The sequence below is a fragment of the Phasianus colchicus genome, chromosome 21, assembly GCF_987193195.1.
Source record: "Phasianus colchicus chromosome 21, bPhaCol1.hap1.1, whole genome shotgun sequence".
NCBI classification, from domain to species: Eukaryota; Metazoa; Chordata; class Aves; order Galliformes; family Phasianidae; genus Phasianus; species Phasianus colchicus.
The window spans coordinates 8048379-8063892 of record NC_143456.1 but is presented as its reverse complement, the minus strand read 5'-3'; the positions used below and the strand labels follow the sequence as shown (position 1 = coordinate 8063892).

General features: G+C 43.3%; 1 protein-coding gene across 1 annotated transcript; it reads right to left on the bottom strand.

The window, feature by feature from the left end:
• Nucleotides 1-468: 468 nt before the first annotated feature.
• Nucleotides 469-14102, bottom strand: DHX40 (DEAH-box helicase 40). Its single transcript, XM_031591535.2, has 17 exons — nt 13881-14102; nt 13614-13759; nt 12451-12570; nt 11110-11340; nt 10848-10914; nt 10120-10251; nt 9226-9325; nt 8698-8784; nt 8002-8184; nt 7482-7562; nt 6736-6893; nt 4578-4692; nt 4180-4288; nt 3781-3875; nt 3184-3253; nt 2517-2745; nt 469-925 (listed from the first exon to the last, which is right to left on the bottom strand). Exons 1-17 carry the CDS (start codon nt 14017-14019, stop codon nt 786-788), a joined length of 2202 nt encoding a protein of 733 aa, XP_031447395.2. The 5' UTR covers nt 14020-14102; the 3' UTR covers nt 469-785.
• Between the last annotated feature and the right edge of the window lie 1412 nt (nt 14103-15514).

Here is a 15514-nt window from a genome sequence, read left to right as displayed (position 1 = left end):
GTAGTGGTTCTCGACGTGTTCTTTATACAAACAGTCATTTTTCAGACCTAAATCCATACAGTTCAAAAATAACAGCCACTAGACTGAGAATTGCAGCCCGCTGCCAGGCTGCAGGATGTAACCTGGCTGAGGGCTGCACTGCCTGCTGGAATTTATCAGAATGGAAAACACCACACATTGCTAAGTTATCCCTGACTAAAATAAAAAATAAAAAAATACAAAAACGTTTACAAAATGTGTTATGTACAAAGACATCTTCACCCCAAACCATTGCTGTACACAGTAGGAATATACAGTTGGAAGAAAATGCACATGGCAAACGTCCTTTTGAATCTGGAATCATCTTGATCTATCATTAAAAGAGCACTTCCTATATGTTTTCTTTAGTATCAGACAAAGAGGTACAGCCACAGCCATACACGGTAACATGGACAAAAAGTGACAGTTCCACAGCTTTAAAAAACAAAAGAAACTTTAAGAAAGATTTATTAAAAGGCACTGAGCCCTTCCTAAGTCAACTAAATGCCACAGAATTGGCACCACAGTAGGTATTGTGTCTTCATCCACATTTGACGTCATGAGATCGTTGCCTGTGACACATGGCAACAAAGTTCAGCTTGGTAACTTTTCCTCACAAAATGCAGGAATTATGATCATCTCTGCCCACCTCAGCAGTCCAACTTACCACAAGAACTTCTCCATCATTCCAGATAGCCATTTTGCCCTATGCAAACACAGCCAGAACAACTGCCTGCCCTAATATTGGGAGCAGAACATCACAAGCGTTAGCTTGCTTCTTTCAATGGACCACTTAAACCCTGTGCTCTTTGCTGCTTTCTCTCAAGATAGCGAGCTCGGGCATCCTGAATTGATTTATCATCATTCCTTTTCTCCAGCTTCTTGGCAGGGCTGTCTTTGGTTCCTTCTGTAAGGAGAAAGGGAAACATATATTATTCGTGTGCAAAAAGAGCATTACAATTCTTCCTATTTGTACAATGTCCAAAAAAAAGACAATTCTAGATGTTTCCCAAGCACCAGTCATTCAGATGTCTTTCAGAGAGGACAGACAGTACCACGAAAGGGAGAAAAAAATAAATAAATCATGCTTTAAATCAGATGTCAATATTTGTGGCTGGGCTTGTCCTACCCCCCAGAAGCACATCTTGCTTTTTATTGTAAGAGTTACTATGCATCTTTGTATTCTGTGCAGTCATTTCTTCTCTAAATTCCACATGTCAAATTCAGGTTTAGGTAGAAGGACAGCAATGGGAACAGGAAAAAAGTTTAGAGAAGAATAAAGAATAAACCATAAGTTTCTGGAGATAGGAGGGACAGGGAGGGAAGGTAACACACAGATAAAGCAGTGGGAACATTGCTGTTCAGACATCCTTAGAAATGCATCCACGGAGCAAAGACCTTGGGAGCATATTTTTTCCCAGAAGGAAAGAAAAGCAGGAGACACCTTTCAAATTTTGGGTTTTTTTGTTTGTTTGTTTTAGAAAAAGCACTAATTCAAAGCTTTTGTCAGCCCTTCAAACCCCCCCCCCAGCTTTTTCCTAAAGCTGGAGCACTTCTAAGGATGATCTCAAATTCACTTATAATCGCCAGGTAAAGTCAAAAAGCTAAAGGAGGTAAGGAGAACTAAGGATACCCTCAGCTCTCTGGACTTAGGATTAATAGATGAGACTCCCCCTCTGTTTTCCAGCAATTCAAATATCCTTTCCATTAGTTTTATCAGCCAAATCCAATTTATATTTTTACTGTTTAAAGTGCCTGTTTTATACAGCAATACAGGAGAGAAACAGTTCCTGGTCCCAGCACAAGAGTCTACAGTTTTTCCATTTTAAGGAAACTGAAGAGAATTTATATTGCTAGTGCTGTACATTACATTAACATTTTAGAAGGGTCAGCTCCAGAGTAAAGAGGCCCTTTGAACATCTGGCTGCTCTACAAAACCTGCTGACAGAAAAATCCAAAGAATGCCAAGCAGCCAGATCAGTTAGCACGCACCAGTTTTAATTAAATGACAAATTATTCAAACATACAGCACTAAATTTATTGTCAGGAAGAGATCTTCACCAAAATGAGGGTTTTTTTTGTTTTTTTTTTTTAAATAGTCCTTTGGGATTTTCTCCCTCAGGTCAGTGTTATTTTAGCAACTCCTAATTTCTATGACTGGATATCCTCTGCAAACTTAAAATAGCAGACAAAATGCTTTTATTCCACTCTTGGCTGAGTTCTGCTTCTGTCAGCAGCACTAAACCAAAAGGAAGAGAGCATGAAAAGGACCAGTAGCAAACACGACTACGTGCACAAAAAGGACCAGTAGGCAAATACCAGTACATGCACAAGAAGAAGGATTATATAGCAGTCAGACAGGAACAACATATATCAAACATGTGAAGCACATCAAGATTAACACTAGTCCAGAATGCATTTCATGGCACAATACACACATGTTCAACATAACCAAGAAAACTATGTGTGACATAGGTGTAGACTAGTAATGTGCTTACCACACTGCCTTCTGAGATCCTCCTTATGTTTCCACCTGGTTATTTCCTCTTCAGTTACTTCTTCCCGTGCCACACTGCTCAGTTCATACGCATCAATCTGATGCAGCCTGGGCAACAAGTCTTTCACCCACTCGTAGCGAACAGGACACACTGTCCGGACATAGATTTTGGATGTCACTGTGACATCATGGAAGATAATCCACTCAAGTCGAGTTTCCTGGTTATATAGCTTAAAAATATAAAAATTATTTCAAAACTGATTTAAAAAAAAAAAAAAAAAAAATCAAAGGCACTCTCAACTACAGTATCTTGCAAAGCTTTAGATCCAGGAATGAGGTAAAGCTGACATTACCTTAACTTTTCAGAGAGAAAAACTGCAGCAAGACTTGTTCAAAATTGCCCAGGAAATCCAAGAACAGCCAGAGGGAAAGTTCAGCCTATATAGCACTCATTTCATAAACCAAACATTTATCTGATTTGAAGATGCAAGTCTCTTCCTCACTCTCAAAATGAATACTCTATTCTTGTGACACTGCATCAGTGTTTCTCCCAGACATAAGTTACCACAAATCAAAGAGGAGGATTTCACATGCACTCTTTTACAGAATTCACATGAATTCCTTTTACAGACCTTTTGCTACAGTATGAATAAAACTTGGCAACTTACTGTAGATGAAGGATGGATATAGACTATGCTGCCATGTCCGTCCATTGTGCAGAAGGTCCTGGCTGCAGACCTAAAAGGGTTGTGAAAAATTCTATGTACTGAATCATGGTTTGCTGTAATTAGAGAGCAACGCAAATTAAGCAAGTCAGCAGCAGCAGAGCAGAAAGTATTCAAATTTAGAAGGAGGGAAAGAACCTTCCAGAATTAAGTGCACAGAACAGATGAGGAATAACACACATCTATCTAATTTACTACAGTAACGTTGTAGGTACAGCAACACAATGAATAGCAGGGTTTGAGATTGCAGTCTTTGACAGCCATGATAATTTGACATCTTGAAAGTGTTTTAACTTAATACCTGGAAGTAGTCACCAGCCTGCAAGTTCATTTAACAGATGTTTTAAGAACTACTGTTCCAAGGAGTAAGCAACTTATCCAGTGATGTAACGAGGGTTAGAAGGCAGGGCAAACTTCTAGCCCTGTGCAGATACTTTGCTACTTTTAACAACAGCACAGTGTTGCTATTCTGTTTCAACATGCAGCTATATCTTTTAATAGTATCTTTTCCCCTCAAGTTTTCCAAGATTTATTACTTACCTCCTTGCTACATTGATAAAGTATCCTGCACACAGACATCTCCTTAGTAGTTCAGTTCTAGAGCCTTCAAAAGTCTCTTTAGGGAAGTCAGGCAGCTAGATGAATAAGAAAATAACTTGAGAACGGATCTTTGCCAAAGAATCTCTAAAATCCCTCCATCCCACAGATTTTACACCCGAGGTTTTTCACCCCTCAGAAACCACGAGGAAAGGAAGAAAACACTCCTTCCTGCGTGTTGCCACCCCTAGACATGCTGGTTACACAGTTGCAGCAAGATGCTCTAACGAATATTAAGTGAACTAGTTTCTACTGGAGAAAGGTATCAACCACCTGACCAAGTTTCAGTACAAATCTTAAACACAAACTTGCATAACTATGATTTACAGTGTATTTTCTCACCTGTTTCAGTTTATTGGTTATTTCCCGAAGTTGTTTCTCCACACTAAGAGCAGATTTTACAGCTCTCCAATGGATCCAGTATTTGTGGCACCATGCTGAAGGAGACTTGCTGGGAACAGAAATACTTGTATTATAAAGCAGCCCTTTGTAAAGTGAAGGCAGAAAGTTGCCTGTATTTTTTTGTCACAATCGTACAAAGAAGGCAACCTTGCACAACCAGACACTTTGTTAGTTTAAATAATAGGTGTTTTGATTCAAATTACAGATCACAATAAGAAATAAATCTGCAATTACAAATGAGCACATACACTTGCATATATGGAACACATTTTAAAACCATCAGCAGCTGGGAGTTGTAAGCAATACAAAGCCAGTTGTTGTCAGGAATCATTTTATACCTTGCTTTGCACTGTTCAAAAATGTTTAAGAGGGTTGCAAAGTCATTGCATCCTCCCACTTGCGAGGAAAGCTCCTGGTGTTGAAGTTCTGCCTCCTTTTGCTTCTGAGGATCACCTGAGGAAATAAGTGATATCTCACTTTAACAAAGTCATTTTTATTTATCACTCCTCTTTCTCCTACAAGCCTATCTCCAAAGTGCAGGATCTTAACTAGTGCTGCACTCAAAGTTCTTCCCTCCCTTCCACTACAGAGTAACAAGAATATGTAGATGCTATTAAATCAGCCATTAAACTCAGTTAGTTAGAGATGAAGACTACCAGTCTCTATGAGAAGTTATGGTGTACTGCTCTCTCGTAGTCAATTCAGATGCTAACATGAAAAGATCAAGGAGAAGCAATGCTGAACAAACAGCTCACAGGGATCAAGTAAAAGCTTTGTCCTGAGGCAAACACCCCAGCATAGCATCTAATCTACGACTCTCAGCTTTTGTTCTGTACTGTAATAACAGGTCTTAAAAAAAATACGTGTGTGTGTGTGTGTGTGTGTGTGTGTGTGTGTGTGTGTGTGTGTGTTCTCCATGAATTTAGTGGGAATTTGCCTTCACTAAACACTAGGAACGTACAAGGTAAAAACAGTATTTCCAGAATGTTCTTCCAAGTTCTGAATACTCAAAGAATTCCTTCCCCAGTACAATCTACTCCCCTTGGCACACAGTGATTGGCAAAGGCACACTGCATTGTGGCTGTATTGCAGATGTCAGAAGTTTGTGGGCACTATGAATGAAGTAAGGGGACCTGTTCATATCCATATCACACACGAACGACTGTCTGAATGGGAAGTCTGTGTTCGTGTCCTAATGTGTGATGGAGAGTGATGACCATGTGTGCATGTGCTGAACAGATAACAAGTGCATACTGCCAGATGGAGGATGAGAAAAGCAAACTCACACTTGTGGGACTGGCAAAGACTCCTGAACAGAACCAGACTATCCATACTATCAGCAGCGTCCTCAGTCACTGCACTAACGGGCACAGTTAATAGACTACAGAGATAACTGGACATGAGCCAATGAGTGACTTGAAGGGACAAAGGTCTCCCACAAAGACTGTGCTACATACAGTCTCTACCCACTTGGGGGTGGGATGTCATGCTGGAGGATCAAGGGGAAGGGAAAATGAGATGGGGAGGAGGACAAGGGAAACTGAGATTAACATCTGAGAGAGGTGCTGGGTCAGAATGGCAGCAAGATCACCTTTCCCATTTAGAAAAACACTGGAAACAGAGGCAGTTACATACTGAGCTTCCCACAATAATTTGAAAGCTTTAATCAGTTAAACAGAGGTTTGAACAATCTGTAGGTGACCCCATTCCTTAAAATGTAATTAACCAGCCTATCTGATCTATAATTAAACCAACAGCAAACACCACCAACAAAACATCTGCTGTGGTGTGTTTTTTGTCTTTTTCTTTTTTTCCCCTCCTTCTTTAGCACAGCTTTCTCTCTCATGACCTCTCAGCAATCCATTAGTTACCCATATGTCACTTTACAGCTCACAGCCTTGGAAAAAATACAACCCAATTCCATGCTACTTTGGACAATGGCAATTCCAAAGTCTTCAATTCCTAGCATGCGAAACGCCCTGCCTCCAAGAGCACAAAAAGCTGTAAGAACACTAAGGGCACCTGCATATTTGTCCTAAGCTTAACATTCTTCCCTACAGATCTGCCCCTGGGAGACAAGGCACTGCACTTGAGGAATCTTCCTCACACTGCAATATACAAGTTATTTAAGGTATTCATTTAAGGTGAATACTTAGTCTCCAACAGTGTTGGACCAAACTGAGGAGACCAGCTTGTTCCCCAGCAAGGTACTTTTTGTCCTCCAGTAAAGGCTGGTTCTGCCACTGTTCAAACTGCAAAATCAGCTCCCATTTTAAAACATTAGGATACATCTAAGATATGAATGGCCTCAAACTATCAGCACAGAAAGCTGCACATGATAACGTAGCCCAGAAAGCCCCCAAACAAACACAAAGAATCTGTAGAAAAGGTCTCCAAATGAAGCACTGTGTGTTGCCTAGCTGTTGTATGAGAAGTCCCCATCCAAGCAGAATTCCCCACCCACCCGAAGCTGCTTTGAGGTAAGGGGCTTCCTACCTGGACGAATGAAGACATTTTCCACAGACAACATGGCTGCAATGGGAAGCAGCATATCTTCACAATCAAGAGAAGCAGCTTTTATGACAGCACAGGACAGGTTGGGAGGGAGGGGAAACTGCACCAGGAATTCACCCAGTCTCGTCACGTGGCCTCTCCTTATCCCAGGAAAAAGATCCAAACACCAGATTCAACAGAAGTAGGTTTAAACGTAAATCAGAATGTGCAGGTACAATGCCAGCCATGGATAAAGAGCAGAAAAGACAAAAAGTATCACCTTCCTTCAGATTGCCTATGCCTACCTCAGGACAGGCTAAGCTGCCTTTTTAAGCGTAGCAGATACTTAAGATTTTTTATTTATTTGCAAGAAGAATTCCTGGAAGCTAAGGGTAAGACCTCCCTTCCTGTCTTGAGTCCATGGATGGGCCTCAGAGCCACTGCATCAGCATCTTCGTCACACCACTTTCTGATAAGGAACTATTCCCAGGGAGTTGAAGTAATTTGTACATGGTTACTCAGGAACTCTGGGGCAATGCAAAGAAATTAATCTCTCTCAAGTTCTAAGCCATGCTCTAACCCTAATTTTTTTACAATGAGTATACTAAAATCCAGTAGCTAACTTCCTAGTGAAATGAGGAAACAATCTATTGCTAGGGGAAGTCCTTCAGTCCACATGAATAACTCATTAACAATAATTGAACCATTAAATTTCAATTCACGTAGTTACCACACCCCTTCAGTTTTACCTGTCAATAGCATCACACTGGTAAAGTTGTTTGAGAGCTTCCAAAATATGCCTTTCTTCAGGACGGTCCAAATAGGGAAATCTACAATAAAAAATGAAGTAAAAATCTAACTGTTCAGATTCTGTTTAACTTTGCTACTTTTCATATTTATTAAAATACTTTTGTAACCTTCCAGTAGAAACTACTGACCACAGTATGCACTAGCAGTTTCAGCATACAGGGGTGATAGTACATAAAGCCTGAAGGTGAAGAATTACAATTAAAGAACACGTGGAACACTAATGATTTCAGAGATGAAGAGGCAGCTTCAGCAGAATCTTACGATGAACCTGGCCTCAGGATCCAATCTGTCATTAAAGACTCTGAGAGGAATAGAAAAGCAGACAAGCTGATTGCACTGCACCATCACACTTGGCCAGGGACCTAATCCTGGCTCCTGCCAACAGGCAGCCAGTGCTGTGCTGCCCTGCCTCTGAGACTCAGGAAGAAAACAATAATCCCCCTTCCTCAGAGAGGTTACCTTATGACATCATGCACAGAAAGGCACTTCAAGGTCAGGATCACAGATGTCAGGCTGGTTCTCTTGATCTCGGGAACTGTGTGATCAGGCATACACTGCTCCCAGAATTCTGTGCTGTATAGCCGGTAGCTCTTTCCAGATGATGTCCTGCCAGCTCGGCCAGCTCGCTGCATTGCTTCACTCCTGCCAAAAAAGAAAGGCAGGGAGGGAAAAAAAATAATAAAAATTTAAAAAATGAAACCAGTCACAAACAAACGAAAACAGATCTTGAGCCATTCTGGTATTATCCAAAGCACGTAATTATGACAAACAATAGCAATTTCTGTGCTTTTATATGGAAGACATAATATGATGTGCAGCAACTGAGAAACCCAGCTATACAAGAAACATCAAAATGAAGAAGCATTATTATGCAAAGGAAGATTTTTTTATTTTTTTTTTTAAACTCCTCTGAATCAGGCTGTTATATTCTGCAAACATAAGACACTATTCAGGAGACAGACAGTGCATTCTCATGTCCTTCTTAATGCCTGTATCTTTGAGAAATGATGTGTCCTGAACCACATCTTAAGCACCAAACAAAATGGCTTTGTGCCCCCTCTTTTTTTGTTTTATTATTTTTGAAGAGCATCTGATACACAATATTGGCAGAGCAACTCCCAGGAACACCATGCAAATTATCTTTATCAAACTTACTTTGAAATGGGAACCACCTCCAGTATGTCCAAGCCAACTCGGGGGTTATGATTCAACTGCTTCACAAATCCACTATCTACAACATACCTGGAAAAGATTTGTGATTTGTCAGAGAAGAAAACAACAGAGGTCTCAACAGACTGACATGCAGCTGCCACATGGCATACAATCAGAGCCAGAACACATTTCTGCTACAACTGTTGCAAAAAGGGAGTTGCAATTTGCTGGCTAGCTGCAGCCCTGCCATGCTACAGTCTACAGGATGTTACAGATAATACCTCCCCACACCCAATGAGATTATGCTGATTGAATGGAGCTGAAATTCAATTTCAAACTAGGTTCCAACAATATTAGTCATCTGTAGGACTATCCAATAGCATCAAGGATTTTTTTTAATCCCCTACACACACACACACACACACACACACACACACACAGAGGCAGCAGGTAACTGTTGGTCAGGTACAGAACAAAGCTTTCTGAATTATTCCCTCTGCTACACCTTTTGTGAGGGACAGGAAACAATACCTGACTCCTTCAATGGTCAGAGATGTTGCAGCAATGTTTGTAGATACCACACATTTTCTGATTCCTTTGGGAGCTGGCAAAAATATTCTCTTCTGTTGATCTAAAATGATAGGCAGTCAGTAAAACAATGCTTTGACACTGAATCATGTCTCTGACACTAAACAAACTTCCTCAGATGTTTAGTGAAATTCATTTCAATGAAATTTGAAAAGGAAACACAAAACAGTTCAAGATTTTAGCATATGTTAGGAATCAGAGAGTTTCTGAACACTCATTCAGCCTCCTGACCTACAAATTGCACCTACATATTTAAACACTGCACTCAAGATCATCCAAAAATACAGCAGTTTTGTTCAACAAAGAGCAAAGTGCTTTATTTTTTAACTCTTCAAAATTATCTCTTGTATTGCTGCCAAATATAAGAGTGACTCACACTGATAACCTATACTTTCTATATTGTGTAACTGTATTCTTTCAGTCTTCTGTTACAGGTCAAATTTTGTCTTTGACAAAATACTGGTGGTGTCTTTCCCCATACAAAATGAAATGTGAGGGCCTAAATAAGACACCTGACCTTTCAGAATTGCAACACTTCATTCTAGACTGGAAACCTTGATACTATATGAAGCCATTCCTGCCATTTCCACCACTTCCAGCAGATAGGAATTTTGGCTGGAGCCTTCTGAGCTAGTTCAGAGAAAGCTCAAGTTTCTTTAGCTCATGAACACAACAGAAACAAAACACAACAAAATAGAAGAGTGCTAAAACAAATGGATTAATGAATGCCATTCCTTCCAGTCACAGTGAAAATATTTGGGTAAGATGCTGTTTGTAATAACTCCTGCAGACACCATTTACAAGAATTAAGTTCCATATAATACTACATGCTCTTACCTGTTGACATTGACCCATACAATGGTAAGATAAGCAGTCCCTCAACAGATTGATCATGTACTTCATACCGATAATCAATAGTCTCTGCTTTCTTGAAAAGGAGATCACAGGCTTTTTCTATCTCAATTTGACCTAAAAAAACACACAAGAGCATTTAAGTGACCTATTTAACTACAATTCTCTTCCTCAGTTGCAACACCTCTGCAAGACTGACTTGCCAATGTTACAGTCACCCAGCCCACTGCAAGAAGGAAGCAGTATTTACTAGTTAGCTTGGTGGTGGCAATCCAGTCCTTCCACACTGCCTCTTACTGAGGATTTTCCTTAAAACATAAATGCACTGTGTGTGCCTGGTCCATATGCTGATGCTTTTTTTTTTTTTTTTTTTTTGAGATACAGAATTTTCACCTTCTTGAATTAACATCAAAGCAAAATCACACAAATAAAGAATAAATCTGGCACAATATAAATGCTGAGTAATTCTGGCAAAGAAAGAAAAGAACATGTACCAATCCTGTAAATATTTTCCATACTTCATAGGGCCAGGTATACCTACACGTGCTCTAAGAACTATCATTCGAAAGAGTTGTCTGTCAATCTGCAGCTTTCTTTTCTCTACTTACTGCTCTGAGGCTGACTGGAAAGTCACTGGAAGGCAGCACTGTTTTTGCTGATAGTGCAATACTCTGCTTGAAATAACCATCAGTTGTCAAAATAAAAATTCTCACCTGTCAGAAAAACCAAGATGTCACCTTCTGCTTCATTCAAATGGATATCCAATGTCACTTTTACAGCCTGAAACAAGCAACAAACAAGCCAACATCAGCTGCAAATACTCATTCAAAATCCTCATAATACTAATTATTCCTCATTATCATGAGAAGATGTTAAGAACACAGCAATCCAACAGATGATTCTTGTGGTCTTACACAGACAATAACCACAGTAAGAGCAGAGAACATGATACAAATCAAGCAAAACAGGCCAAACCTCTGTAACATATGCAGAGCTTCCAGTATCCCGTGGGCTGAGCAGGTTGCAGAATATCTCCTTTACTGGGTAACTTCTTCCTGGAATATGCAGCACTGAGCAATGCCCAAAGAACTCTGAGAGCTTATCCACCTCCAGGGTGGCTGACATCACCACTACTTTCATTTCTGTCTTCCTGCCTGGTGGCTTGTTCTGTAGAAATAGTTTCTTCAACAAGCCAAATAAAATATCCTAACAGAAAACAGAAGCAATTTATATTAGTTCCTCAGTCCTTCTAGAAGTGCCTGATGAAAGGTTTCCAGAATGTAATGTTTCATCAGCTCTTCTCACAGCCTATAAATCAGATTCTTTGCTTTTCATTTTTATATTTGCATGGCCAATTCAATTGCAAGCACTAGCTCACAACAATTAAAAAAAGTCATTACCTTCACCCAGGATGCTACCTGAGCGTGCAGCCTCCTTTGCTCTATTACTTCTTGTTATGACTTCAGTAAGTCTATTTTACTGTGCACCACAGAGGATTAAAAACCTGCTCCTTTTAGTTACAGGTGATGCAGCACTGACTTCTTACATCACTCTTGCTCATTTACTTGCAATACCCTCCGATGGCCAAGGACAGAACTTAGAGTCAGAAAGCATTCTGCCTTTTCCCCAGCCTGAGCCACAGGTTGTTTGCTTTCTTCCATTCTCATGGCACACTCCTTAGGACTCTGCAGACATAGATTTCCTGCTATTGGCAGTTCTTTGGCTTCCTCATGTTCTATCTCTCCCATCCAACATCTGTAATTCACAACACAGAGTCGTGAGGACTGGGTCACTTGAATCCCACTTTGCTTGCCACAAAAGGGTCAGACTGACATTTTGGTACTTAGGCTAGTCTAGATACTTCCATAAACCCAACGGCCATAATCTCTTAGAGCAGTCACACACACACCCTATGAAACGTTAGGCCTTGCACTGAGAGAGATGTTTCAGGGCCTTCCCTGTTAGTGTGCAGGTTTTGTTGTTTTTAAAAGTGGAGTTAGTGTTAACTGTACTGATCTCAAAACCCTGACAACACTGGGAGGTGCAAAATGCCAGCCAAGGTATAACTGTTGGTCAAACAGAACAACAGCTACAACAATTCCAACTGGACTACAGGCAGAATCTTACTTTCAGGATACACAGCATGTAATAAGCCAAGCAGTGATCCTATGGTCTTAGGACAACAAAAGGGTAAAGCACTTCTGGGAAAATAGACCAGAAGGAAAGAGAGGCACAACTTTACTAATTTTACCAGTGAATTCCAAATTCCCCCTTACCATACCAAACAAAACTGGCATTCAAGAAGGCAACACTCACAGTGCTGAGGCTCCGCTCATGGGCTTCATCCAAAATGATGATGCTGTACTTGCTGAGAAGGGGGTCTGCCAATATATGCCTCAGTAAGCAGCCATCGGTCATATACTTGATGGCAGTATCCTGAGAAGTTTAATTAGACATTCAGCTGCTGTGCTGGATATTTACAGCTACATAAATCAGGTATTTACTCAGCACACACACGCTGACATTGCATCACACATGCTCAGGCACATCATCACTCATGCTTGGCAACGATTCATTTGTAACGTGTTCAAAAACCTGATCAAATGAATTATAGGATACATATCTCAAAATTATACAGGGCTGCTCCAAAAGCAATGCCTCCTGTTTTATTATGCTGGCCCAAGATACTGGCAGAACTTCCCACCATTATTCCATTACATGCTCTTGCTGTGCAACAGATGGCAGCAGAGGGGCAGACTGGCAGAATGGTGTCTGACATGGAAGTGTGTAACTGCACCCGCTGACATTCATGACACTTGCTGAACTTGGATGGACACCAAGCAGTGGATGTGAGCACAGTGAGGCGGCAGGTGGAGCATCTCAGCAGTGATGATAGTGGGTCACCTCAGCTGGTGCAGATTTGTACAAGCGTGGCACAGAGACTCTTGTCCATCGCTGGCAAGAACGCACAGCTAATGGTGGTGACTACACTGAAAAATAGCATTTGGCAGCTGAGAATTTGCTGCATCAAACAGCGCTGTTGTGCTTTCTGTACCTGTTGTATTTTCCACTTAAATCACAGAATGGTCTGGGTTGCAAAGGACCACAATGCTCATCCAGTTCCAACCCCCTGCTGTGTGCAGGTCACCAACCAGCAGCCCAGGCTGCCCAGAGCCACATCCAGCCTGGCCTTGAATGCCTCCAGGATGGGGCATCCACAGCCTCCTTGGGCAACCTGTTCCAGTGCATCACCACCCTCTGGCTGAAAAACTTCCTCATATCCAACCCAAACCTCTCCTGTCTCGGTTTCAAACCATCTTCTCTCTACCACCTACCCTCGTAAACGGCCCCTCCCAAAGGCGGGGTTGCGATCTGACAAGGAGGAACGGTTTTAAATAAAACAGGAGGGCATTACTTTCGGAGCAGCTCGGGCTGAAAGGAACCTCACGGCTCCCTCTGGTCAGCACGGCGGGCCGTACCTCAGAGCTGCAGTCGTCGAAACGGACCTGGTACCCCACAACGCCGCCCAGAGCGCAGCCCATCTCCTCGGCCACTCGCTGCGCCACAGAGATGGTGGCAACGCGCCGGGGTTGGGTCACCCCGATGGCTCCGTGCTTGGCGAGGCCTGCGGGGAGGAGAACAAAGAGGGACGGACTCACAGACAGAGCCGGAGCCGCCGCGGCGGTGCGGCCCTCACGGCACGGAGCCGCGCCCGCCATGAGGCCGCAGCGCGCGGGGCTCCTCACCTGCCTCGTAGAGGTACTTGGGCAGCTGCGTGCTCTTCCCGCTGCCCGTCTCGCCGGTGACGATGAGGAACGGCCGCTCGCTGACGGCCCGCACCAAGGCCCGCCGGTGGCGGCGGATGGGCAGCGCGCCACCCTCCATGGCGGGGGGGCCGCGCCTCAGGGACCCCCGGGCCGCGCGGCCGCCCTGTCAGCTAAGCCCCGCCCTCCGCTTACGTCACGCCACGCGGAAGCGGCGCCGATGACACGCGCCTGCGCAAGCCACGCCCCTCCGCACATAGACACGCCCCTCCGCACATAGACACGCCCCTCCGCACATAGACACGCCCCTCCGCACATAGACACGCCCCTCCGCACATAGACACGCCCCCTCTTTATCCACTTCTCTTCGGGGCGGTCCCGCATGGCGGCACGCCCCCGTTATTGAGCTGAAAGCTTTGATTTTCCCCTCAAATCCACCATATTCCCCCTCTTAGTGCTGAAGCGAGGTGACCAGCGCGGGCATAGCTCTCCTGAGCCGTGATGTGACATCGACGCACCCGCAGCGCTTCCCCTTCAGGGCACGCCTGACACGCGGACCGAGAAACCCGCAGCAATCCGGCAGAGCTCACTGCAGCACGGCTGTGCAGCCCAGAGTCGAGCTCACACTCACACACACAGCCTGAAGGTGGCACGCCGTGTACGCGCAATGCACCGAGCGCACAAACCCGGACCAGCAACCCCAGCTTGCAGCGCTGGTGCAGAGGGATGGAGGTTCACCTGCAGGGAAATCCTCACCTCCGCCCCATCGCTGCTAAAACCGGGTCCTAAGCCCTGTAAATAGTTGTTTCTGCTGAAATCAGGTGTTGCTAAAAGCCTGTTTGTTCAGTCTGTGCAGCGCCTGGCATGCTAACTGCTTTCCTGCCCTTACCAACACAGCTGGGGAGGAGTAACTGCAGTAATTCCTCCAGCACAGCACTGCAGCTACAGAAGTTATCTGGGGTTGTGCTATTTTGAAACAACTTGTGCAAAAGAAATAGATAGAAAGACAAATCCCTTCCCTATAGCTCCACCAGCTGTCCACCCACTGCAGGAAGAATCATTTCTGTGCAGATCCCAGCTTTGGACAACACGAAGGTTTTCTGCTGGGATAAATCTGTTGTTCTGGACTGTGGTAGACACATAGCATTGGCCTGAAGTGATTTCACTGCTGATCTGTGAGCCCTCGAAGCCACCAGCCCAGCAGTGAGGTTGCTGTAACCCATCTGCAGCCCCGAGTGCTGAGGAAGATGCAGACTGTGATGGCACACATTGGGTTACAAAAGGTTTTTCAGTTTTCTTTTTCATCTTCCTAACTTGGGAATAGCAGGTTTGGGTCTAATCAGCCTCCCAGCAGCCCTGAATTTTGTCCTCCTGCAATACAGTGCCATTCATTTAAGGGTTTCCCTCTGCCTAATAAACGTTAGGTTCCCTCGTGATGTTATCTCACTTTCACAGATGGGGAAAATAGAAACAAATTAAGGGGGCTGAACACACCCACAAATCAAAGGCAGAGCTGGGAGAGGAGCCCAGTAATCCCAGCACAGTGCCCTGCTCTGAGAACTCTAAAAATGCATCTCTACTCACACAGCTGCTCTGCCTGCCACTGTGCTACATGG